This window comes from Gavia stellata, chromosome 22, assembly GCF_030936135.1.
Source record: "Gavia stellata isolate bGavSte3 chromosome 22, bGavSte3.hap2, whole genome shotgun sequence".
Lineage (NCBI taxonomy): Eukaryota > Metazoa > Chordata > Aves > Gaviiformes > Gaviidae > Gavia > Gavia stellata.
Genome location: NC_082615.1, coordinates 11,594,997 through 11,622,262, shown reverse-complemented (window position 1 = coordinate 11,622,262; position 27,266 = coordinate 11,594,997). Strand labels below are relative to the sequence as shown.

The 27,266-nt window shown below is 42.8% G+C and overlaps 1 protein-coding gene across 1 annotated transcript; it reads left to right on the top strand.

Moving 5' to 3' along the window:
* Positions 1–643: 643 nt before the first annotated feature.
* Positions 644–27,266, top strand: LOC104253476 (ATP-binding cassette sub-family A member 9). Its single transcript, XM_059828093.1, has 39 exons — positions 644–758; positions 3,694–3,806; positions 4,337–4,547; positions 4,763–4,918; positions 5,850–5,950; positions 6,781–7,007; positions 7,818–7,956; positions 8,454–8,639; positions 9,224–9,356; positions 10,032–10,203; positions 10,961–11,019; positions 11,967–12,077; positions 12,560–12,735; positions 13,066–13,185; positions 13,536–13,674; positions 14,217–14,307; positions 14,904–15,043; positions 15,515–15,634; positions 16,229–16,388; positions 16,688–16,854; positions 17,288–17,415; positions 17,848–17,985; positions 18,538–18,651; positions 19,085–19,255; positions 19,418–19,531; positions 19,702–19,812; positions 20,405–20,473; positions 21,044–21,135; positions 22,122–22,242; positions 22,581–22,698; positions 22,961–23,052; positions 24,027–24,205; positions 24,691–24,766; positions 25,278–25,372; positions 25,984–26,103; positions 26,381–26,521; positions 26,692–26,771; positions 26,864–26,919; positions 27,045–27,266. The coding sequence occupies exons 1-39, from the start codon at positions 644–646 to the stop codon at positions 27,132–27,134; spliced, it is 4,941 nt and encodes a 1,646-aa protein (XP_059684076.1). The 3' UTR covers positions 27,135–27,266.

Below are 27,266 nucleotides of genomic sequence, written 5' to 3'. Positions count from 1 at the left end.
TTCCTTTAACGATGTGAATTATCATGTGGCTGTACACCCTTCCAGCTCATTTGGATTTCCTGGCTTATCTGATTTCCTCACCTCCCTGTTTTGAATGCAGATCCATTGGAAACTTATTTAAAAAAAAAAAAAAACAAACTAATGAACTCCATCCTGATTCCAGCTGTGTGACAGCTGCTGGAAAAGCAATTAAAAGGAGTGGAAACTTAAAAAAAAAAAAAATATTAAAAGCAAAAGGGAAAAGAGAAACAAGAAATAAAAATCCCCTTGGTCCTCGGATGCAGGATTCGCCTCTACAGAGGAAGGCGTGCTTGCTGGCTCAGGCTCTGAGCAAGATGGGGAGAAGGTGGTGAAGCTTTCCCTCCAGAGAAGCTCCGGCAGGGACGCGGTTGCTTTGCCTATCTCAGGGCATGCAGCTCTCCCGCTGCAGCTCTCCCCGGGACTTGTGAGCCTTGTAGAAGCATGCGGTTATATCGCACGCAATGCACGTGTCGCATTAAATGCTGCCCAATGCAGTGTTAATATCTGCAAGCTCTAGGGCAGCTGGTTGTAGGTATTGCTCCCCGGTTGGGTCGTTGCTCCAGAAGCGTTGAGAGCGTTTGCACCGCCGGGACCAGACTCTGACGTCAGGCTGGAGAGGGGCATGGCCATCGGGCTGTGCTACAGCGTTGAACCCTCTCCAGGACTGCAAAGAGGCGAAGAGCCCAGACATCTCAGAGCTGAAGGAGACATATTTCTAATGGAAAACACATTATCAGGTAAGGAGTTTCATATTTCTCCTTTGTTAAGGGAAAAATTTTACCTAGGGCATTTTCATGCAGGGGTTGTGTTTGGCGATCAATTTTTTTCCTTATTATTTTAATACAGTGTTATGCTGAATGCGTTAAGAGCTGTATTTTCCAGCTCTGTTGTCTGACAAACATTGAGCGTCACATCAAAATGTTTAAGAGGCAAGGGAGCAAAATTATTCTGCTTTTCTGGGGGTGCATGGATTTTGATTCTCACCGCTGATGTGCTTTGGCTCTAGGCAAAGAGCCACAGGTTGAGCGCTGGGTCCTCCCAACTACCGATCCCTCCCTTCGTTCCCGTTCCTCCAGCCTTGCTATCACCAATAAACGCTTCTAAAAATGTGGCCCCCCAAATTTCACTTCTCTGTATGAATGAAAGTGTTGAACTTTGATGCAGGGCAGGATTAGAGCTATTTTTTTTTGAGTTGAGAGTGGGAGAAAAAACCTGTTTCAAAAACTGTGTGTTAAAGAGTGGAGTCAGTACAAATCTGTCCCATATTTATCAGGAGGTAAAGACAGGGCTGCGTAGGGGTCAGATGCAGTTTTTTGTGTTTGCAATAATTGGCAAACAGGAGGGTATGGAGAGAGCACGTTCACCTCTGCACTCCCCACGCGCAGGGATTAATCATTGGCTCTCGGAAAGCCGGCGGCTCCTCTGGGAAGCACGAGATGCATCGCACATTGCTTTCTTCGTAGCCAGCATCGAGAGGTTCCTGCCAGTACTCCTGAAGAGCAACTTGCTTTTCGGAGTTAGTCACAATATCCTTTGTTAAGTTTTTATTAGAGGGGAAAAAAAAAGTCTGGGGAGGTTCCAAATAGGAAATCCCTGAGATGGTAAATAAATTAATGGTTACATGGGACATGCCTTCCGGGGACAACCTTTGCTACAGCAGAGCTAGACACAGGATCCCAGCAAAAGTTATTGCAATGCCTGAGGAGCGTGTTCCTGAGGAGCAAGAAGTTTGGGTGCATTTATTGAGCCCTCAGAAGGGAAATGCTTCCACAGACACCCAGTTTCACAAGGGATGCTCTTACTGGTTTAAGGCTTCTCAAGCGCCATTGCCTACAAATACATTTCTGACGCTTGTTTTTGTCTTCTGAATACGTACGTTTGAATCTCAGGTCTTGTAGAGACATCTCTCCTGCTTACATTTTGTGTCTTTTGAATTCTAATTTAAATTGAAGTTCTTCCTGATGCAGTTTGTGCAGCATTTGTAGGCAGCGTCATTTGTTCAAATTTCTGGGTTCATGTTTCAGCTTCCAGGGTTTTGCTTCTTGCTCCAAAGGCAAAAATAAGATTAAAACTGGTAGAAAAATAGTTGGCAATTTAAAAAAAGTTTTAGATTTGATCCGTCTCCTTTTTAATGAAGTGTTTGTTACGTCTGTAGAGATTCAGTGCCATTTTTACGAGACCATCATGTTTTCCATGTTATCCAAATACTCCAGCGTGAACCTTTGTTTATGCCCCAACATGCCAGGCTGGGCTGCTGCTTTCAGTTCACGACGACTGAAATCCAGACTCAGGCAAAAAAAGTAGCACTTCTAGAAATCCCTTCCTAACTGCCTTTAACGTTCGTTGTAGGCTGCGATGGGGAAGCACGGGAGAAAGCTCCAGGCAGGGAAGGCAGAGGACCAAGGAGATAAGCCTTGTGCTAACAGTGAGAGCGTAAACAGGGATTCTGGATCCATTGCCCCTGGAGTACGCAAATATTTAATTCTTCCAAAAACAAACAATGAAGAGAACAGAGTAGTAGAACCGTTTATTAACTCCAGCTGCCCAATCCGCAAATCAGGAAACGATGTCCAAGGGGAAAAGAGCACAATGCGTTTGAGGTTGCTTTGATTTTTTGTTACAGCCATTTTAAAGGATTAAAATACAAAAACATGTTCTGAGGTTCCCTCCTCTGCTCTCCTTCTGGGAAGGTTGTGAAACCAGTCACTCTGAAATTGCTCTTGTTCTTGCACAGGATATTTGCTGCTTGGCCACATGATCAAAGTTGGAGCTGAAATAAATATTCCCCATTAAAATATCCCCCAATAAATACCCCCTGCTTAGTATTTAGGAGGATCTAAAGGAACACATTGGTGTTTTAATGCTGCCCTCCTCTAGCTATACTAGAGTTACAGTTCTTTATATTAGCATTTGGGTGAAAACATGAAAAATTGGTCTCTCACCAGCCAGCTTAAGGGAGACATTGGCAGCATCTATTTTAGGCTGCTTCCGGCATCTAACCACCTCCTGGGTGTCAGCTGCCTTCCCCCATAGACGATGTGGGGAGAAGGCATGGATGTAATGGGGGTGTTTTAGGGTCTAGTTACAATATCTAGAGCAGATGAGCAGCAGTTTGCCAACAAACCGCATGTCTAAGGCGAGACATAAATTCACCGCAAGAAATGCAGCATCTGAGTCCTAGCTCAGATGTGCAACGTAACCCAGAGCTACTGTACTCAGGAGCTGGACTTGACACTGCTGCTGCAGGTCATGTATGTTTTAAGTATTTTGAATAACTGCGTTAAAAAAAAAAAAAATTATATCTTCTTTCTTCTATATGCCATTCAATCCTCTCACATTTTTACTGCAGGGCAGACTGGCTTTTCCGTTGTTGAGTTTATGTAGATGAAGAATCAAACGCCTCTTTCTACAAAGCCTCTTTGGGATGAAGAAGACTGAATCTGTGAACGTGGAAGAGGCAGCTGAGTAGAACCCATCTCTCTGTTCCCTTGTGTGACCTTGGACTATTTCTTTCAAACTTCTCCTTGGTTGTCCAAACTGCAAAATGGAGAAAAACCTCTTAATCCTTGGCGTGTTATTGGCTTCCTCTGAAGTGGTGTTTACCTCAGCAAATATATTAACTTCCAGTGATACATTTTATTCTAAATTATTTTCTTTTCTTTCTCATCTTAGCCGGGAAAATGCAGGGGATATTCAAGAAAGCCTCAAAAATATTTCAGCAAACCCGTGCTCTTCTATGGAAAAATATTCTTCTGGTGTGGAGGATGAAGACAGAAAGTTTTCAGGCAAGTATCGGTTCTTCCAAAGGGAAGTTAAGATTTCCACTATGAAGTATTTTTATATTGAGTTGTTTTTTATGCCAGGTGACATATGAGAAGCCTCAGCTGGTAATGTGGTTCTCTGGAAAATGTCAGCGGTTACACTTCTTCCCGTGACACTACAATATCACTGCATAATAAGGGCTTGTTACAAAGCTGGCTTGTTGCTTTTGGTTGTTGATCCCATTTCTGCACTGTCCAGAAGAGCACAATGTCCCATTCACAATTACTGATGTAAAATTATCAGCAGACCTCATTGGCTCTGGTACTAAGAAAACATGTTTTTCACTTGGAATGTTCCTCCTATTTTAAAATTATTACACCTGTGAAACAGCTCTTCCTCGTTTACAGAAAGAAGGCATTCACGGCCGAAGGAGCTGGACCATGCAGCCGGATCAGCGCTGGATGAGAAGGGTCCTTGAAGACACTTTCCTTACCACCCAACCTCCAAGTCACTGTGCTGCCACTCACCTTTGCATTTCCTTCCTTTCATCTAGGAATGGATTACATCAGTGGTTTTTCTCTTAATAATACAAGCATCATCAAATATGATATTCCACCACTCACGGCAAGAAATCCCTTATGACTTCCTCGGACGATTAGACGATCCAGCCTTTAATGCTACGGGAGTTACGCTCGCATACACTCCTGTGACAAACACCACCAGGAGAATAATGAGCAAAGTGGCTTCGGATTCTGCGATGACGGGTAACACTGCTCTTACACCCTTGTTACAGCTGCAGTGCCTGAACTGACCCTGACACAGTCCTCATTGGGGGGGGGGGAGAGAAATATTTGGACAACACAATTTTCAAGGGTACAAACTGTGGCTGACGCCCATTTCCATGTTGTTGCATGACTGATCAAAGTTTCAGCTGTGGTGGTTTTAGTCTTTTTTTTTTTTCTTTCTTTTTTAATGATAGGTACAATAATAGAAGAGGTGGAAACTGAGGAAAAACTGGAAACGAGAGGAATCTTGGAGGACATTATTGGTGTTGTTTTTAAGGATGACTTCTCCTACCGTCTCAGATTTCAAAGCTACAGTGTGGTATCTCCAAATGATGCCTTTGAGCACATCGGTAACAAAATAAATGAAACCAGAGAATTTGATTTTACATTTTTTAAATGCTTAGATGGATCTCTGTGCTGCCATGCCACTCAGAAGGGATCAAGGCTGTATGTGTTAAAAGCTTCAAGAAAGATATTAATTATAATTTGAGGTTTTGTTCACTTAGAAGGAAACAAACGTCAGGAAAAAAAATTTTAAGAACACATATGCATTATCCACAGTCCTTATTGTCCCTCTGCCTTCTATGATTTACCATGTCAAACCATGCCGGGAAAATGAGCATTGTGCTTGTACTAATGTACTTTTAACATATAGAGCATGCATATGTATTTAATACATTAAAACATAAATCTGCACACACATTTGTCCACATTACTTCTTACTCAGCCAAATTCACCCCCATTTACTGACTAAAAGTAGTAAACTATCCAAAACAAAAAGTGAGCTTATTATCAGATAAAAAATCAACTGAGTTCATCAGTTGATGGGCCAAAAAAAAAAAGCGTTTTGCTAAGAACAGGTCTTGGAAAATGGAAATGATGGAGAGGCTATTTACTCTGCCTACACAAGTCAGTAGCTCTGGAATTCTTGGAGGTGCTCCTCTCCTGCCCCCAGCGTTGGGCACGTTTTTGGTCGCTGCACTTGGAGCCCAGGCTCCTGCCAAAATAGGAGAGCTGAGCATGACCAGCCCTTCTGCGCTGTGATGACAGGGTTGGTGCCACATCAGGTGGCCCATGGGGCCAAAGCCACCAACTCCCAACACCACGTTATTCTTGGAGAAAAATGGCTGCTCCAGGAAAAAGGCTGAGTAAAACTAAATCTCGGTTTCCTGACTCTTAGGTCAAATACATTTTCAACCCCACACGTATACATAAGTATTTATATACACACATATATGGAAATATATAGATAAAACTCTTCATTTTTTTTCTTTCCCACAGACATCTGCTCCAATTTTTCATCAAGTAGCTGCAAAGCTCCTTTGTACTGGTATGCAGGTTTCCTATCATTGCAGTCCAGCATTGATGCAGCAGTCATAGAAGTAAGTATGATCATGATGGAAAAGATGTTTTCCATTCTTTCTAGAGTTAACTGTACACTTAAGAAAAACAAATTAAAAAAAAAAAAACAAAGCAGTTCATTTTCCGTGATCATTAACTTTTTAAATACATAGTGTGATTCAAAACTTAGAAGAATGATACATGATCTTGGCAAATTGCATCTTTTGTTTGGGTGCAAGAGATTTCCTGTCTTATGTTGAAAATGAGCAGTCAAAACCCACCCATGGAATAACACTGGGCTGTGCCTGACTTAGAGGTTGACAGTCCATTTGTGTCCATGTGTTGCCACACTTTCTTTTTTCTTTTTTTTTTCCCTTTCATTTTTTATTTGCAAGTCTACAGGAAAAATCAAAGCAAAATTAATACAAACACTGTTGCCAAAACTTTTGTCTGGTCTTTCAGACCAGATTGGTCCATTTTGAAAAATGGAAGTGAAATATTCAACATGGACCAAACTCTCTTTTTCAGTGACAAACTCTTCCATCATTAAAAAGTCATCAGCTCTAAATTCAGTATTTACAGAGCAGTAAAGCTCCTGCCCTTTAGCTATGGTGTAATTCCTGTACTACTTCTATTATACTTCTGTTCCATCTGGGTTTTAGGCCATGCTTGCACTCACCGCTCAAGGCAGCGTTAGTGTTCATTATGCAGCAATACAAAAAGATACTAAATACTGAGGTTATTTGCCACTTACAAATTTAATATTGTTACTGACAAACTAATAATTTTAATGCTCATGAAAACCTGTTTGTTCTGTTGTTGGCTGTTTCATTACAGAAAATCAAATTAACGGCTAATTTCTTTTCTTCAGATGAAAACAAACCATTCTGTCTGGGAAGAGATGAAATCAATTACCGGCGTTCGTCTGAAATCACCCATGATCAAGCCTGTGTATAAACTGGATTATATTTGGTTCATTATTTACATTATATTGTGTTTCTCCCCATATATGTACTTTTTATCAGTGAAAGTTCTAAGAGAGAAAAAGAAGCTCAAGGTGTTAATGAGAGCAATGGGTTTGCAAGATACTGCATTCTGGTAAGTCTCATAGAAATAAGCTGTGTAATGACAGGAATTATATTGCTTTATGTATATAGGATGTATACTAGCTTGCAGGATGGATGTGGGTCTGGTACCACCGCTCAGCTGAGAAGCAGTAATTCCCCAGACCCAGCAGCAGTCATTTGCAAGTGCCTGACCATACGCCTGGGCTCTCTCAAGCCAAGTTTTGCCTATTGTTGAAGCAAAACCTTTGCTGCTTTTCTCTGTAACGTACCGTTTGCTGGCGGACCTCAATTTCCAGGCGTATCGCTCTGATACAGGATTTTTTTGTTGTTGTTTGTTATACCTAGCTCTGGTCTCCTCCCCAAAAAAGAGGAAGAGCACTCTTCACATAGCAGAGATGCGTGTAGCAAGGTTCTTGGTGTTGAGGTGCTGCTTGCCTCCAGGAAATGGGTGGCTACACACAGAGAACACAAAAAGTGAAGAAACAACACATTTTGGAGAAAATCACAAATGACGACGCACAGGGGGACATAGGGTCTATCAAAACAGGCTTCCAAAGCCTGCTGAGCATGAGTATTTCACATCATTAGGAAAAGCATAAGAATAAGCGACGCTGGCTGCAGAGCCTCTGCTTAGATGCCCTGTGGCTCTTTGCTGGCATCGTTGAACTTGCAGAGATTTGGGGGTAGGTGCAAGACAGTGATATTTGCACATTTCCAGTCTGGAAACTGTAAATGGAAGTGTATTTGGGATGAAGAAGTATTTGAATTAAAAAGAATGTGTCTTGTATCAGCTGTGTCATGGCAAGTGCAGAGGCAAAAATAACTGTGCCTTCATTTGTAGGTTATCCTGGAGCTTGCTGTACACTGTTTACGTTGCAATAACGGCAAGTCTGCTGACACTGATCACGATTAGAGGAGTCATCCATGATCACAACTTTTTTGAAATATTTTTTTTTTATTTCCTTTATGGCATCGCATCTGTAAGTCTGCTTTTGTGTTCTTAAATGATGCACAATTTTTTCCGTTTCCTAACTAAAACGTCTAAAACTCAAAGACTGCAGAGCACTCTAGGGCTGGGCATTATATGAGAAAGTAAATATGAAATCCACTATTGGGATTTACTGTTATAATTTGTAGGCTAATATATCACTCCAATTATATTTTCAGAGATTCTGACTTGAAATCAGAGTAAAGAGGGGTGCTAACACCAGCATTACTGGGAAGGCTGGGGCTTCCTCCTTGCATCCAGCCTCCTCGGGAGGCTGAGAGGGGTCTGATCTCTCTGCCCCTATAGACCTGCCCCAAATACCAGAGCTGTCTGCTAAATGATGCAAGCCTTGTAATGTGCCATGTGCATCTGTAGGGAACAACTAAAACTCAACTGAGTCTCTAATTTTGCTCGCTGGATTTTCATGCTGGGTTTTTTTAATTGCCTGCAGAAATGTATCCCGCTAACTACTGGCTTTCTCTGCTGCAGATTCACTTCTGTTTCATGCTCAGCTCATTGTTAAAGCAGCCAAATATTGCCAGTTTCATGGGATTTGTCCTTCACATCATCTTTGGATTGCTGGGCTTTTTGACATTGTTTGAAAAACTACCACCGTCTTCGGAATGGATTTTGAATCTCTTCAGTCCTTTTGCCTTTACAGCTGGCATCTCAAAGGTATGTTCAAAATAAAGCCAGCACATCATAAAAGTTCAGCCCTCAGCAAACATGCTGCAGACTTCTGCCAGAAGACAGTAGCTGCCATACATAATTTGCAACGCCATAATGACCCAAAGGATGCCCCTCTGCCCTAGATGCTTTGCAAAAAGAAAACACGACTCCAAAAAGTACCTGCCAATTCATAACATAGTTAGACTCTCAACTGCATCACGAATTTTACCAGCTCTGTATATACAATAAATTTCTGTTTCTGGAAAATTGTTGCAGCAGTGGGACGTGTCTGGTGGGTACCAAGGTCTGCAAGAACCATGAGGTCTTTAAGTGCTGCCTTAGCAAATACCATGTGCATCACTCTTCTGATGTACTAACTACTTCTGCACAAGTTTGAATTCAGCTTATTGAAGCACTTCTGATACTTGTGGTCATAATACAGTGTTGCCCTGCTTGGAAACAGCATCATGATCATGAGTGGGCATGGGTTTCTGGTGAAAATGGTCATGATGACGCAGCAGGGGCTTGCACGTAGTATTTCTGGCTAGATGAAGTGTTGCAGCTGATTTGTGCTTTTTTTTCCCCCCTAGATGGTAAAATTAGAAAAATACGGACCAGCCTTTACACCAGAATTGTACCCTTTCTTTAACCTATACTTCGTACTGACCCTTGACAGTGTCTTGTATTTGCTGTTGGCCATCTACTTTGATAAGGTTTTGCCTGGTAAGTAGAAATGTGAGGGAAGGAATACAAATTTCCTTGCATTTTTCTTCTATAATCCTCTCCCCTCATAGCGGGGAAGTTGCCAAAGGGACTCTGGGATAGACCTGAGAAAACTGTCACCTACATGGAGCAACAAAAAAGGTGTCCTGGTAGTGAGCTGGTCAGGTTGTGGAATGGCCTCTTAACAGCGATGAGTCTTGTCACGTTACATGAGGGGATGAAAACTGGATTTGCTGTATTGCTCAGGAAACAAAATGGCTGGGAAGTATCTTGTTTCCCCAGAAGCTGGGTGCATGTAGCTACCTCATTTGTCCCTGCCTCAAAAACAGGCTCCAAAAAGAACGTTAAACCCTGCAGCGAGGCACTGAGATCCTACTCCAACAGCCCTAACCACTGGGTTTAAAAGGATGTTGTAGGACTTGACCTGATTTTCCTATACCTTCTGGGCCAAAGAGATTGTCAATGAGGTCTTTGCTGTGATTGTTCCCCACCTGCATTTACAGATATGGATGAGTGGACAACTTTAATTGCAGAAATTACCAATCCTTTTACGCTGCTGAAAATCTATATTCTGCAGCTATGGAGGAAGAGGTGGCTGGACATGGCTTTTGTCAAAGTTGAGTTGACACGTAGCAGTTTTTGGTTGATATTTCACCTTCTTTGTTTCTGAATTAGGCAAGTATGGAGTACCGTATCCGCCTTTGTTCTTCCTGAGACCATCGTACTGGTTCAAGCCCAGAAGCGGGTACGTGGGGGTGCGAGCTGGCAGCGAGAGCAGCCACGATCCTATCCTCAGCAATAACACCGAGCCGATGCCTCCAGGCTTTGATGGGAAGGAAGCAATCAGGTAAAGACTCTTGTAGGCATGACAAATATAATGCTACGCATTATATGTGACTCTAGAGAGAGTAGCCATATCACACTGGTGAATGATGGACAGAGCCGTCTAACATATGCAGATAAGGTTAATGGCAAATACATGAAAGGGAGAGTTTGTTTGGTGTTTCCTTCTGCTCCAGAGCTGGATTTGAACATTTATTGTACATCCTTTCTGCCAGGGACCAATTTGCTGCCCCACAGTTTCCTCTGCAGAGCAGCAGCAGCGAGTTTGTTCCCCTTCACCGTCGTCTTTAAGAACACTGCTGCTGGAGTGTGCTGTATATGATACTGTTATTTACATCCTTACGGGGCTAGTTTGGCCCATTGCTGTTGCTGCCCATTGCTTATTACTAGAAAGCAAACATAAATCTGCTAAAATAATAGCAAGGGCATCGCTTTTAATTATATAACCTCGTGTTATCACATTCCCTAGGGCCTTCTGCTTCATTTACCAAGTGCTCATTGCGTTTGACTTAAAAACCTTTTAAACATCTTTTAGAAGAGTACATTAGCTAATTCTGCTTTTAAGTGTAAAAGAAATGAATTATGTAAAGCAATTCCTTCAGACGGAATTACCTTAACCCTCCGATGGTAATGAGCAGGACCAGTTTGATGAGGAGGTTAAGAAATATTCTTCCAATGGTTTTCAAAGGTTACTTCGAGGCAGAGGGAACATGCCAAAATTGTGACATTAAATAGTAATGGCTTGCTTACCTTTCCTTTAGACTAAACAATATTAAAAAAATATACAAGAAGAAGGACAAGAGAACCGAAGCTTTAAGGGGTAAGAGAGGTTTTGGAATTCTTTTAATTTCGTTTTTCACTGGATATGAACACAAACTGTTTTGAAATGTACTGGATGTACTTAATTCTGCCTCCAGCACTGTTAAAATGCATTATGCAATGGTTATTTCTGCTGGGGTAAATTACTGGCAAATTTCTACCAGGTTGCTATCTTCCTGTTCACTCCAAGAAAATGACTATTTATTTTTTGCAACAGCAGAAGTCTCCTGAAAAGCTGTGGGTTTTGCAGCCATGAACCACGATAAAAATCACCTCTCAAACCTCCCTCTCAAAACGTAAACTCTTCTGGGCAAACAAAACTTATTTTTTTTGGTCGCTGGCTAGAGCCAAGTCTGCTGTCACCGGACGAGCAGTGCTCGCCAAGTACTTGCACATCTGCCAACCGCAGGTATGCAAGTAGTTGGCATAGTCATAGCATAGTTGTGGGATATTTGTTAAATGCCTTTGTTCAGCAAGAACTCCAAGTGACGGTGAAAATATCAATATGGTCTCAAAGGTTTATATTGAGTTTAAAAAAAAACAAACAAACAACAATGCAAACAACCCACAAAAATACAAAATGAGTTGGTTTTTTTTAGAAGGAAACAAGGTAGCAGTCTGGCTGCTTTGAAATAACTCTTGAAAACTTGCGCGTTGGAAAGGCTATGGGCTCTTCTCTTTCTGTGGATTCTCTCTTGAGCCACACTAAAATAAAAGGTTATGAACCTTGTAGGAAACAGAAGTCAAAATTATTTAAATATTGAAGTTAAGACACTTGTTCCCTCAGTTCAATCAAGACATGACTGCAAGTTCCTTACTAAGTTTAGTCCTAACCTCTGAAGATGCAACCCGTGTTTTTGGATCTGTGTTTTTGCCTCTCAGCTTCAAAAGAAATGTCACTCCTCCACCACAGACTTCCATCCTAATGTTACCTTATTTCTGTTCCAGGTTTGTCCTTAAGTATATATGAAGGCCAGATCACTGCGTTACTTGGTCACAGTGGGTCTGGAAAAACTGCTCTCTTAAATGTGCTCAGTGGATTTTCCAAGCCTTCAGCAGGTGAGATGATGGACCTGAATGCTGAAGAGGAGAAGCTGTTTGTTTTTTCAAGTGTAAGGGGGTAAAGATGCAAAAAAACAAGTTTTCCCTCAGTTACTCAGTCTGGCTCGCTGTCAGAGCGGATTGCTTCTTCAACATGAGCTTCAGGGCTAATGCATCCCTCGTGGATACGCTCATGTGTGCAAGGATACACAGGCGGTTATTCTCCATCTGGATGGCCTGATGTTTTCCATGAGCTGCATACCTATAGGAAATACGTTTTAGTTCTCAAGGGAGAGATTTGGTGCTCTGAAATATTTTTGAATGGTATTAAAGCTTTGGGCAACACAGTTATTTTGCCTTTTTTTTTTTTTAAACACTTGAGAAACACTCACAGTGCTGGAATTTATGTCAAATGTATGAAGACACAGCAGTCTGCTTTCCCCTTATACCTGGGAAATACTGTACAGTATGAAATTTGTTTCATTCATTCCTGTGTGCAGGTTCTGCAATGATGTACAACTACAAAGTGTCTGAAGTGCAGGATATGGAAGGACTTCAGGCAATGGTTGGGATTTGCCCCCAGTTTGATTTGCATTTTGAAGCCTTAACGGTGAAGGAAAACCTGAGAACTTTTGCTCACATCAAGGGGATTCAGCAGAAGGAAGTAGAGCAAGAGGTTGGTATGTGCTTATCAGTCACTGTCCTCTGTTTTACAGCATCTTGGACACTTTGAGCTTTCTTTATAAAAGATTATGACCAGCATCTTGTTCTGTGGAAATGAGAACAATCCTAATGTAGGGGAGAAGTGTTTTTTCAATTCTTTCTTATCCTCATGTCGTAAGACTTATAATTCAGATTTGCAGCACTTACTGCTAAGCAAAGCCATTTAAAGTAGATAATTTTAAAATCTTGAAGTCATACCCTCCTGTACTGTGTGTAGCCATGTATGAATTTAAGTGCGACAAGTGCTTTGGAAATCTGGCTCTTGTCTTTGTATATTGTCAAGGTGCAGAAAGTTCTCGTGATGTTGGACCTCACCGACCTTCAGGACATCCGCGCTGATACTCTGAGTGGGGGACAAAAGAGAAAATTGTCTCTTGGAATTGCAATTTTAGGGAATCCCCAGGTAGGTACCGATCATATTTACACACTCACGCAACGCGTACTGCTTTCGCACATAGTTTTGCATTTTGATTTGGCACACAGACTTTTGTACTTTTCCCCTGGCACTCCAAGTCTGCTGACCTACTAAGTCACTTAGCCGCTGGAGGGATCGAGGAATCTAGGTCAATGAGAACCGTATTTTAAATGAAAAGGGTAATGATATCATAATAGGGAAAGAGCAATAAAAATGGCTGATATTTGAGGATGCATTTTATTCTTGGAGTGAGATCATCAAAAGCATTTAATGAAATGACGTACACACGGAAATGGCTGCTTGGACACATGGAGGTCTGACCTTGTTCACCTTTGCAGGTGTTGCTTTTAGACGAGCCGATGGCTGGCTTGGATCCCTGCTCCAGGCACCACGTGTGGAGCCTTCTGAAGGAACGCCAGGCTGGACGCGTGACGCTCTTCACGACCCAGTCCATGGAGGAGGCCGATGCCCATGCGGGTGAGCCCAGATTTTCACGCTGTGGTTGACTACGGTTTGAAAGCGAGGGCTTCCCGTCGCAGAGCCCACGTGTGGGTCCTGCCACGATGCAGTCTGTGCTCACTGCACACATTTTGTCTGATAGCGACCACTCAACCTGGGCTGAGCAAAGGCTAAAACTGGACTGACATTCCCTTCCAAGACCTTGCTCGTGCTCTGCTTCAGGATGAAAGGAATTGCATATTATCTGGATGTACCGCTAGCAGCACCCACACAAGTTAGTGATACTGTTTGAATTAATGTCTTTCCTATTTCCTTATTGCTCCCAGGCTGCATAGGAAATTTTCCACAAGCCTGTGAGAATAAGTGATTAAAAGATTAACCTTGGTGCTTAGAATAAAGGCAGCAGTTCAAAAAGAAAAAAAACCTTCAGCACTGGCCTGGGTTTACTCCTCTCAACTTCATTATAAAAATGTCTGTTGAGTTCAGAAGGAGCAGAGTGAGGTCAGTCTACTGCACTGCTGTAAATCCCCCCTAAATCCTTTGTATTCGTACCTCCTTAGATCGGAAAGCTTTTCTCTCAAATGGGAGACTACAGTGTGTTGGCTCATCTCTGTACTTGAAGAGAAAATGGGGAATTGGCTATCACTTAAGGTAAATCCTTTTCTTTTTGGTCATTGCTCTTTTTAGGAAAAGCTTCTACTTGATGTATTTTCTTCTAGAGTCTGTGTGTCTATAGAGTTTCTATACAGAGTAATAGAAATCTAAAACGAATTGTCAAGAAAACTTTTGAGGCTGCCAAAAATATCTTGCTTTGGAGAGCAAGCTGCTTTTCTTTGGAACCCAATCCTGAAAGCTCTGAGCATGTAGCTAACGTGACTTTGCAACTTCTTTCGCATCGAAAAGGGGACCAGTGTAAGATGAATTGCGATTTCCACATACTCTGTGGTGCCAGAGTGATGTACAACAGCTTTAATGTAAAGTTGTTTTTCTTTGGATTTTAATTTCTGTGTTCTTGGTTCAGCAGTATTGGCCAGGACCATTATTCTTAACCTCAACTATTTCTCGCACGCATGGCAAAACCAGGGGCACTGCAAACGTCTATAAAAATTCCCACTGAAATGCTGCCCGGTTCTGGAGGTTTCCTTATGGCTTGAAGAACGACTGCTGGCTTTGTATTTTAAATGGATGATGCACGCGTTTTTTTTTTCTCACTTAATATTGTAGCAATTGCTTTTTAATACAAACAGGATGCGCATAAATGATCTGTGTGACCCTGAGCTTACATCGTCCCTGGTCAGACAGTACATCCCCGATGCCGTGCTCAAAGGACAGAAGGGGGATGAGCTGTGTTATATGCTACCTCTGGAACACACCGACAGCTTCCCAGGTAAGAAAAACCTGTCGTTGCCTCAGGGTTGTAAACGGAAACCAAGTGGTGGGAAAGGCAGGGAGTAAAGTTGCTGTGAAGGGAACAACTGTGTTCCCTTGTCCATACCGCATGGGATTAGGAAGCCCAGAGCTGCATAAACATCAGCCTTAAAGAAAGCCTCTAATGGCCATGCTAATATCAACGCTGCAGATGAACAAAAGAAAATCCACCAACTAAGCTACAAATGAAAATCCACTGAGTATCTCTGGTTTCAGGATGAGATTTCTCCCACCAGGAAGGCCCATGGTATTCAAGAAATCTGAATTTGCTACTTACCTCTAAAGAGAACAATAATTTTGCCGTGGCTTTTAAGTTATGGAAATTAATGATGTGAATGATAGAAAGCACAATGTTAATCATGCCAATCTGAGTCTCTGCTCAAAATTAGCCTTGGTTGCTGGGCTGAGTCTGCTTGTTTCTATCGTGCAGATCTGTTCAGCCATCTCGAGAGCAGTCTTTTGCAAGGGGTTGTTAACTATGAGGTTAGCAGGACAACCCTGGAAGATGTTTTCCTGAAGCTGGAGGGCGAGGAAGCCACTGGTCAAGAAGGTAAAACATTGACTCCCATTTGCTAGTGTGGCACAATTAAGGTTCCATACATATCTATATCTATCTATCTATCTATCTATGTATCTATCTATATGTTTTAATTTACTATCTTATGAGTTTCTGTCAAATGTGAATTTTGGCAGGTTTTGGTAAGTCAAGAGTTGCAGTTGTATTCAGCTTTCCTTTAGTGAAGGATATCTTCTTGGAGAAGCCTAGATGATTCAGTCTCTACTTCTCACAGGCTTTTAAGCACATGAACTAAGACTGATGTTGGAACGGTATTGGCTTTTGAAGTGTATACTGCCCAGACCAGGAGGTGGGAAGAAGTAAACTAGTCAGAAGGCATTTCACAAAGCCAGTGAAGATATTGGATGTGTTGCTGCATGAGCCCAGGTTCAGCCAGTCTGAATTCACCAATGTAAATTATGTTCTGGGTAAATTATGGCCCTTTCTCTCTGCCGTTATTTCTTTTCTGGCTGAAAATGAAAGTGTTCATCTCTTCAGAACAGAAGATCCTTGCTGATTGTTTGCGATTAAAATGTGTCCTTTGAACGCTCTTTGTGGATAATGGTATTTCTCGTGGTAAACACGCAGAAGACGGAGACCTCGAGGAGAGGGACCAAAGCCTCCTGGTGTTTTCCGAACAGGGGAGCACGGCAGTGGGCGGGATGGCGCTCTGGAGGCAGCAAGTGTGTGCCATGATGAGAGTTCGCTTCTTAAAACTAAAGCACGAAGGAAAGTTTCTCAGGTCCATGTAAGTACGAGAGCTCTCGCCTACTCTGCAGCCCTCGTGCTGGCTTGGTGCTTTCCAAAGGATTTGATTGTTGCCTGGAGTGACTGAGGGAAGGTTTAAATACTGGTGGAGATGTTTGAAAGCTAAGAATTAGGAGGGAAATTTTTAAAAGCTGCAGTAATAAGGACAATTCGAATTTACTGGTAGAGCTCTGAATTGCTTAAATTTTAAATTTCCCCTTGCCTTTCTCAAGACAAATCACACAACTTGTTAAAGGTGGAGTTCCCCTGGACCCACTTATGTCCTGTTTTTCCATTTAGATTGCTGTTCTTTGGAATATTTATCCTTCCAATGCTTATGATTTTCGTTGGATTTCAACTGTGGGACAGCTCCAGCAACTGGGAAATCACAGCTAGCTCGTATTTTCTTCCCACTGAAGGGAAAATTCAAAATAAGTCGACAAATCTTCTCATCTTCAATGATACAGGTGAAGAAGAACATGTGATGTTGATTCGCTTTCTGCACCACTCTGAGTCCTCTTAGAGTTGATAGACCAACCTTGCCTTACTCTTTCTGTACGTTCCTTTATATATTTGTGACTTTGGGAAGTGTTTTCTTTTGAGCAAAAGCAAATCTAACTTTAGTGGTGATAACGGAGTAGTTGGTATTTAAAAGAATAATGAGCCAGGAATTTTTTTTTTAAAAGCAATAAATTAACTGTGGGACATACATTGTGTTTAACCAGTTTTAATTAAAATAGGAAAAAAAAATAGAGACAATATAAGTTTGCTTAGATTCTGAATGTTTTTTTTTTAACATACCTCTGCTGTGCAAATGGGAACTTGTCTATAAGCAACTGTTTATATTTAAAGAAAAAAAAAATGTAATTATTCTAATTTCTGTTCTTGACTTGATTTCAGGATCAGAAATTGAAGATTTCATTTCCGCTTTGAAGACTCAAAATATAATCCCAGAAATAACTCTTGAGAAAAATATCACAAGCATTCCACTATATAATGGAGCTATAAAAATATCCCTGGAAGGCAAGGTGAGTGATGTTTTTTCTTCTTTCATCCTGTATATCAACAGGATTTTCTGAAATGTATGTGAATGAAGCACAACGAAATACACACACCAGCAAAAGGGAGAATATTTGTTTGACATATTAATTAGTATCGGTAGTCCTGTTCGTGGGAAACCAGGATTATATTTGGTTTTTTCCACTGTGTGCTTCTTTACAGTGATTCTTTAGAGAAAAGCATTAATGCAAGTCTTTTGTGCTTTTCTCCAGAAATTATTGTCCTTATCGGTCATTTCGCTTGTGGTACCTGTTAGCACACTTCCAGGTCTCCACGGTCCCACCAATAAAACTGTCTGATTGCCTTTGTCATTGCTCTTCTCTAAACCCCTCACTGCGGTCAGCTTCTCCTCACCCCTCTCACGGGCATGAAAGTTAGGTCTTTTGCTCTTGCATCTTCAGAGCTACCGATTCACGGTCATGTGCGGCGCAGAACCCATCAACTGTTTCCCTGTGCTTGTGAATATCCTCAGCAACACCTTCCTAAGGCTCTTCAATTCCACTGCGCGCATCCGGGTCTGGAGTGAGCCCTTTTACAGTGTGAGTGTCCTGCCATTCTTGGTAAAATTAATTGAAATAGCCATGCTGAAGTGATAAAGACTGGACGGGTTGGAAACCGGGTTGGATGAGCAACCTCCAAGGGTTGGGGTCCGTGGTCTAACTGCTGGCCAGTTCCTGGGGGCATTGCTCAGCAGTCAATACTGGGGCTATTTAACAAGAATTTCTTCTGCAGTGTTTAAGAGCTCCTATAGGGTTTCAGTGCCATAAGACATTTAAGCTTGTGCTATGTGGCAATATGTTAGGAATACAACAGTAATACTTGCAAGCCCATGCTTCAGCATCCATTTGGCAATAATCAGCATCAAAAGGCGGTCTGTTTCCTCAACAGTTTATGGTAATTCAAATACTTTTTGCCTAAATGTTGGGTTTTTTGGGTTTTTTATTGCTTTATTTGGTGTTCTTAAACACAAATTATTTACCCTAAGTGTTACTGCTCACTTGCATGTTTAGTCATCCTGTGAGCGTTGACCTAGCCAGATTTTCCCTGGGCAGCTGTTGATTATTGATGACTTCTGAATTTCTCTTCCACAGACACAAAGCCCAGAAGTGAAGAGTGATGTTTTTTTCATCTGTCTCAGCTACATGCTGATTTTGGCTGCTGGTTTGCCTCCTCACTTTGCAGTGAGCAGCATGGAGGATTACAAGGTAAAAAGCATGTGCGGAAAGTGGTCTCACACAAGAAGTGAATGCAAGGGCGATGTCTCTGGAGAGCAGTTCGTGTGCTAGTGTGCTGGCCGGCATTTTTTGGGTAGGATGCTAGAAGAAATACAGCCACCCAAGTACAACGTTGTACCAAAGTGCATTACCCTGCGTCTCAGGGAATCAGCTGGGGCTCAAAACAATTTGGGTGTTAATAAAGATTTTGGGGTCAGGAGGATTTATTATGGTCTGGTTTTTTTTAAGAATGATGTGTTTTTAAACAGTAAAACTAAGAAAGAATTGAAAGTGCTTGGAAGGGAGAGGAAGGCTCAGCCAGGGAAGGGAGGATCAAGGGTAATGGAGAAGGAGGAGGAGGAGGAGCAGGAATGATGTTTTGGGATCTGCTGAATCACCTCCCTTTTCCCATTTGCTTTCACAGCTCCAGGCTCGTGCCCAGCTGCGGCTCGCGGGGCTCTTCCCCTCGGCATACTGGTGCGGGCAGGCGCTAGTGGACGTCCCACTTTTCTGGACCCTGATGTGCCTCATGTTCGGGGTCGTGCTGGTCTTCAACCACATCTGCCCCTTGCAGGCCAGCACCGTGCTGCCCCTGGTGAGCTCTTTGTGTGCGGGAAAACGGGCAGACACAAATCCCCCTCCCTCATTTCGCAGTGAGTTTTTGCATTAAATGTTTTAATCGAAATGGGCTGCTCTAGGCAGGTTTCCATATACCCACATCCATCTCCTGGTTACTGACATCAGTCTCTCTCTCTAGATCATTTGCGCCATTGGTTATGGAGTATCTCTTGTCCTCCTCGTCTATTTAATTGCCTTTAAATTTCGCACAGGACGCAGCAATCGTTACATTTGGTCTTTCATCTTCATTCTGGTAAGTGAAGTGAATCTTCACGCTGAAGTGTTTGATTTACACATCTTGCCACTTGAGGTTCCATTTCAAATACACTGACACTCGGCAGAATAACCCAAATCAGTGACCAATAGCCTGTTTTTTAGCAACAATTCATTAAAATAGGAAATACTTTTTCTGCTTTATTCCAGGTGAATTTCACTCTTTATATGCTCAGTGACCTACACGAAGCACTTTACTTCACCTTCTCTACTTTGATTCCTGTGTTTCCACTGCTGGGCTGGCTGATCTTCTCTACTCCAGTAAGTAAACATGTCCTGCTAAATTCAATAATGGTCCTAATGGTGCAAACTGGAAAAGCAAGAGGCGCTTTCCAAATTCCCTGTCTCAAAATGTCAAAAAGACAAAGAATGAGAAAAGACAACAGGAGAAGAAAAGGTCCAGGCTGTGGACTGAGAGAAGGGACCAAGATTTGCTTGGTTAATCCTTTGTTCGATTGGGATATTTTGGGTTTGTTCAGTTACAAAAAGCTGTTACAGTGACTGTATTTTGGCAGCCGGGGTAGCATGGGAGGGAAAGCTGGTGGAGTGGGAAGACCTGGAGGGATGAAGTGAGCTGACAGAAGGAGGTGAAAGGACTGGGAGGAGAGAAGCAGTGATGGAAAAAGTCTATCTAACCTGGCTGATTTGAGGCACCTCTGAATTAGCTGTAGCCAAGGAAGCCGCAGCGCTTTGAGGCAGTAGGAACCAAAAAAAAAAAAAGCCCAGATCAAAGCTCCTTAATCCCATCCTGCAGAAAAGGAAGCATCCCTACATTCCACACTTGCTCCGACCCTGCGCTGAGGCACACTGTGCTAAGGAACTTTTCTAATTGACTGATATTTTTTTCTTGTAGCGTTTTTCATTGTTTCACAATATCGGTCTTCTTGAGTCATGGAATCACATCTTCGTAGCTGTCTTTGCAGTAAGGAGCAATTTGATGATGGTTGTTTTGGAAAGGATGACTGTTCTAATGCGATGGACTTGCACTGGGCTTGTATAACTCTCCCTATAAATAAGCCATGGGTTATGGGGCCAAAGTTTCACATTAAATGTTGGGGGGGGGAGGTACATCCAAGTAATCATGGACTCATGTCTCATGTGACCCCTGGATGCTGTGCCGCATGTGGGAAAATGCTGGGGGGATTAAGTGGAGCTCATGTATAAGGCAGAGACGTTATTAATCAACTAATCAGTCTAACGCTGCTTCTGCAGAAAAAAGATGTCATTGCTGATCCTGTCGGTTGTCTGTTGGGATGCAGATTATCTGAGCTAAAACCGGAGCATGAAGTCAAGGCTTTTGCAAATGATCTGCATATGAGATGGAAATATATGCAAAGCATCAATTTAACTTCTTCCCCTTTTGTACCTATATGACTACCTTTTCAGTAGCTGAAGTAAATGAGATAGGTCCCTGCATCCCCTAATAATTAAAATTAATGGAGCGTGTTGTTACCTTGTCTCCATACAAACCTAATTCATTTTTGCTTTTTAGCCTTACATCCATTGTGTGATTTTTGCTTTTCTCCTGCGCTGTTTGGAGATGAGATATGGAGAAGCAGTTACAAGACTTGATCCCGTCTTCAGGTGTGTCCCGGGCAGCCGGGTGCCGGGGTGCCTTGACAGCCACGGTTATCCCGGTCCGCAAGGTGGGCTCGGTGCAGCACAGCCAAACAGAACCCTCCTGGCTCACCCCTGACAGCAGGCGTGAACTTAAAAACACGTTTGCAAAGTGTGGATAAAGCTCATATTTTTAGTTTTAATCAGTTTATCTTGAGGGGAGGAGACTGAGAACGAAGGGAGGGATTTTTTTTTTTATTCCTTTGGGTCATTACAGTTTCCGACTTTACTGGAGCTTCCGTGTATGTGTCTGGAGGCAAATTCCCACCCAGTGTGTTGCAATAGAAGATCAGTTGAACTACGATGTCCTAGAAAGAATGAAAAACGTGATTTAAGCTTTTTTTTATTAAGCTTCATAGCTGAGGTTTCAGGACATTTCACTACAGCTGGCTAAATTAATAGTTATAAATTTAAATCCAACATCTTACCTCCTTTTCCAATGTGTCAGTATTGCTCTCTGCAGGATGGAGACTTCCCCTAACACTTCGTCAGGATGGGGTCATCTGCTACCTGCTCTCTGCTTATCTGTCGCCAGCAGCAGGCGACTGACCACCAAAGTCATGGGGGAGAAGATTTGTAAAAAATGTTAAATTGTCAAACATTAACAAATGTAACTCAGCTGGGAGTTAGGTCCCCAAATAGCTATGAAAATCTGCCCCGTGTATTTTAATTCTCCTTGAACAGATCATTGGCATGTGTCAAGCAGGGGACTAGTCAATACTTAGTGATGAAAGAAAAGCTAAAACTGGCCTTTATTTTCTCATGCATGCCAGTGGGATTTTTTTCCCCCCCATGAATAAATATTTGAGCAAACACTGTCTGTGGAACAGCTCCCTGAATTCAAATAAATTTTGCGGGGTGCTGCATTGGCATGGCCCTGGGAACAAACTCATAAACCCGAGCCTTTTAGGAAGTGATTCCCAGTGACACCATCTCTCCTCCTCCCCTTGTAGGATCCAGCGGAGGAGAGCAGTCGCCCACCAGAACAGGGACCCCCCCGGGGAGGAGTCCCCAGAAGTCCAGGCAGAGAGGGAGAGGGTGAGGAGCACGATGGCCTCCCTGCAGCAGGAGGAGGTGAAACCAGCCTTCTGGCTTGTTTTCTTTTTCATTCTCCATCTTTGGGTCTGTCTGCGCTTTCTTAGCTCACGCACTTATTATTTACTGATGTCCTGATGCCCAAGTGCACATGTCACCATCCAGCCCACGGTTTCCCTGGCAGCAGAGGGAGTTTAGCTGGCATTAAATTTCTATTCCAATCCTGCTTTTTTTCCTTTTTTTTTTCTGTTGCTCTCTTTCCTGGATTTTTACTTCAGAAATTTTCTCTGTAAAGAGTCATACTTAACGGTAAGAACAGATGAGCTGTTTCATGGGACAAGAGGAAAGTCTTTATTTCCCACTTCATCTCTTCACAGGAGTCGGTTATCCTTGTCAACAGTTTGCGCAAGGAATATGAAGACAAGAAAGCCAGTTCCATCTTTAAGAAAAAGAAGAAAGTTGCTGTCAAAAACCTCTCTTTCAGTGTTAAAAAAGGTTCAAGTACTTTGCTGCACCCCCTATAAATGACTAAAATCTAATGTGAAGGTCACATTTGGAGACCATATTTTTGTTAGAACTTTCTTGTGTGCAACCAGACCCAATGCACCAGCACTCCTGCGTTCATGGTTTTAATTTATTGGGATAAGTTAATGAACAACCCTTTCTCCTACTGTACTTTCAGATATTGCTTAGCACACAGGGAAGAAGGTCTTATTAACAATAATTATTATTAACGGTTCTTGCATATTTGTTCCAGGAGAAGTATTAGGTCTGTTAGGACCCAACGGAGCTGGAAAAAGCACAACTATAAACATGATTTCTGGAGACATAACGGTGACTGCTGGGGAGGTAGGTGATTCCCTTGGAGCATTTGGGGGTTGATCTTGATGCCTTTATAAATGAAGGATGTTACAAGGCAAGCTGGCAATGCAGCCCTTAAATCAGGGAATTTATGTACATGCAACCCTGGCTATTTACCAAAGAAAGCGTTGATTTACCCAAAGCACATTCTAGTTTTCATCAAAATCAACGTTACCAATTTAAGGGTTTGAGCTACACAAAATCTTCAGTGTGTGTTTGAAACCCATCGTGAAACTTCACAAGCCGTGTAAGAAATGTTGACATCTTAAAAAATAATAACTCTTTTCATAAACTGCCTTGCAAAACCAGGAAATTGAAAACGAATGTGAACAGGGTTGGGTTAGTAACAATCCATCACTTAATTATGTGCAGGATGATTAATGACATGTGCTGGGGGAGGGGAAATACCATTGCTGTTACAGATTTGGGACTGAATGTTTGAAATAAAAAAGTATTACTAGGAAAAGATAGTCTCATGTTGGTACTATTACCCGAAGTTTTATGGTAGTAAATACAGTTTGGTTTTTTGAAAACGCTGTCCTGGATTCAGGTGAGCAGAAGGCATGGTAGATCATAGAATCATAGAATGGTTTAGGCTGGAAAAGACCTTTAAGATCATCAAGTCCAACCGTTAACCTAACCCTGCCAAGTCCACCACTAAACCATGTCCCCAAGCGCCTCATCCACACGTCTTTTAAAAACCTCCAGGGATGGTGACTCAACCGCCTCCCTGGGCAGCCTGTTCCAGTGTCTGACAACCCTTTCCGTGAAGAAGTTTTTCCTAATACCCAATCTAAACCTCCCCAGCGCATGGAGATGATCGCTCCAATGATGCTGGACTTCCTTTCCCATGTGCTAATGAGGTTCCTCACAACACAGGAGAAAACATTACCGCGTTTCCAGGGGTTCATTGATTCACCCCAGAATAAGACACTACTACGGAGGCGTGTGTGTTTGTGCAGGTGCTGCTCCAGGGCCGCGATGCAGCTGCCTCCTCCCCAGGGCAGGGCAGCCCGGGGTGCCTGGGCTGCTGCCCGCAGCAGGACCCGCTCTGGCCAGACCTCACCGTGCACCAGCATCTGGAGACGTACGCTGCCGTGAGAGGGACGAGGAGAGAAGATGCATCTCTTGTCATCAGCCGGTACAAAGCCAAATGACTTTAGCTTTTGGTTCGTCCTCTCTCCAGAGCTATAGGACAGGGAAAGGTTCTTCTGCTAACAAACCTGGCTCGTGTGATTGAGACAGCACCTGCAATGCCTCTTTACCTTGGAGAAACAGGATCTCCTTCTGATGAGACCTGCTACTTTATACTGTTCTCAATCCCTTGTCAATGAAGATTTTAGCCCTAGTTTATCTAGAAAACTTCAGAAAAAAATTAAACTTGCTGCAGTTCATGGCCAGATACATGAGTAACTCACTTCTCTCATTAGCTGCGCTTACTGTTTTGAGTTTCTGCAAAAATTCCTGAATTTACCGTACGAGCTAGGAGTAAAATCACCAAGTAACCCAAGGTGATGCGTATCAGCTGAAACAAGTATGTTAGTCTCTGGTTCCTCAGTACTCCTGACCACAGCATTAGCAAACAGAGGTGGTCAGTTCAGTATTTTTTCTTTCTATTCCCCACAGCATAGCAAAGGCCTTGGATCTCCAGAAGCATTTAAAAACCCCAGCAAGGAGGCTATCTGCTGGAGAAGCCAGGAAGGTAAGTGTTAGCTTTGTGTTTGCTACTTGAGCAAATCCTGCTCTTTCTTCCTTGAACGTGGTGCACAGAAAACCTTCAGCAGAGCAAGTTCCTGGCATGATTTGTTTTCATCAATAGCTTTTGAATCCAGCCTGGCAGGATCCCCCCGTCTCCTCTTGCCCCACTCTTGTGCATTGTGTGTTTAATAAATGCTAACCACAAATTGGATTTACAAGGTAATCACCTCTTCATGCCCCACCACGTGCATCCGCCAGGAAATGGGATGGAAAACCACTTTCAGATCTTTGGCAGGCTTGGGAGTTTTGGGGAAACCTGATTTGGGGAGATTAAAATGTTAACTAAGAACACCTGAGGTGGGGTTTTTTTGAATCCCTGTTCCTCCTGCGTTTTGGAATCAAGAGCTTCAGCTTCTAAAAGATGCACAGGGATTAAATGTAGCAGGACAAGTCGCCAGTTTTGCAGGTGAAGTAAACACGGACCTGACCTCACCTTGCTGTCTTTCCCATTTCAGCTGTGTTTTGCGCTCAGCGTCCTGGGAGATCCGACGGTAATGCTTTGGGATGAGCCATCAGCAGGGATGGACCTGAAAGGGCAGCGCCATATGTGGTGAGCAGCCCTGTTTTAGCAGAACTGAGAAGTGTATAACAGATTTAAAAGGATGGGTCTTACCCTCCCTATTGTAGTAACCGTTGGGCAGGCAAAGAGCTTCTGCCTCGGTGGCAGAGTACATCTGTATTTTGTCTTTTTCCTAATGCGCAGGGGATGTGGTACCACTCGCTAAACTCCTGACTCAGCAGGCAGTAAGCCCTTGCTAACCATCAGCTGTAACCTTAATGGTAGTGCACCAAAAAAAATCTGAGTGGACACCAGCTGAATTCATGCATTTGGTACAAAAGACAAAAATTCCTCTTTTCTTCAGAGCAAGAGAAAAAATTATAGGTAGTTCTTCCTTTTCGTCATGCAGCCCTAGTTCTTGCTCTAGCCTTTCATCAATAGTTTACACTGAAAGTGTAAAATTTGGAGGGATGCTGACATGACAAATGCCAACATAGCATTGGCATCCACATGTCATCTTTAAGCAAGATAACTGAAGTATTTAAATAGTCATCCACTTTTTTATAATTTTTTCACTTCAGTTGTTTTTTGGGAGGAAGACACATAACAGGAGATTTTCTTTGGCTATTCCTGGGAAGTAACTGCCATCCCTCTGTTCCCAGGAAAGTGATTCAGACCACCATGAAAAGCAAGGAACGGGCAGCCATCCTCAGCACGCAGTACCTGGAGGAGGCAGCGGCGATATGCGACCGGGTGGCAATCCTGGTGTCGGGACAGCTACGGTGAGCACCAGGGTTGCATCGCTCATCAGGATGCCACCTGATTTTTAGTCTGGGGTGGTTTTTTTGTTCGGTTGGTTTTTCTTCTTAATCTAATAGAAAATGTTGTTTTGGTTTGTCCCAAGTGTGTAACAAACATAGTTTTGTGAGGAGGTAGGTTGTTTCAGCAGCACAATATAAACAGTTGCTGAAGGAGAGGACGTACATCTGCTGCTCATATCCAATGATTGCTTTATTTGCTGCTTATGGTGACTTGAGCACTGTTTTCCCTCCTCTGCAGGTACATCGGTTCCCTTGAGGATCTGAAAAGTAAGTTTGGCACAAGTTACCGCCTAGAAGTCAAAATGACGGACACGGGGCAAAGCGATGCTCTCCACACCGAAATTCTGCGCCTCTTCCCGCACGTGGCTCGGCAAGAAAGGTCACTACCCCGTGGGCTGCACACCCAGCCTGGACTTGTGCTGGGATGCTCTGTTGCTCCTACTGACCTTGCTCAATAGTTTATCTGGGACTACAGTAACCCTACAAGCACCCCTAAACCTTGGTGCTGAGTCACAAAATGATGAATTAATTTTTTAATTACTTTTTCAGGACAACTTCTTTGCTCATCTACAAGATACCAATGGAAGATGCACTACCTCTGTCCCAGTCTTTCTCCAAGCTAGAAGCAGGTAAAAGGAAACAATCAATTAAGTATGAAGGTTGCTTTCAAATTGCTCATATGGATTTGGTTTTTAAGGATGCCTTTCCCATCCCTCCGCAGCTAAACAGAATTTCAGGCTTGAGGAGTACAGCTTGTCACTGCACACTTTGCAACAGGTATGCTGATGTACAAGTTACAGGTTGGAAACTGCCTGTAGAAAAAGAAGAAATAGCCTGTGACCAGTGTAAATACTGTCATTCCTTGGCAATAACGGGGTCATTTCTGCTGCGGCACATTGCAGGTGTTTGTAGACCTCACCCGGGACCTGGAGGAGTACGACCTGGATGCGGCAGCCGACGGGGCTGTGGAGCGGAGACCACTTCACCCCTGAGCCCTTGGAGCCACAAAGGAAAATATTCAGCGTATTTCATCAGTGTTACTGATATGTGTGATCGGACGCAGCCCTAGGACTTGGTTACCTGTGTCACATCACATACAGCCTTGTAGGTTTGCTGCCTCACAA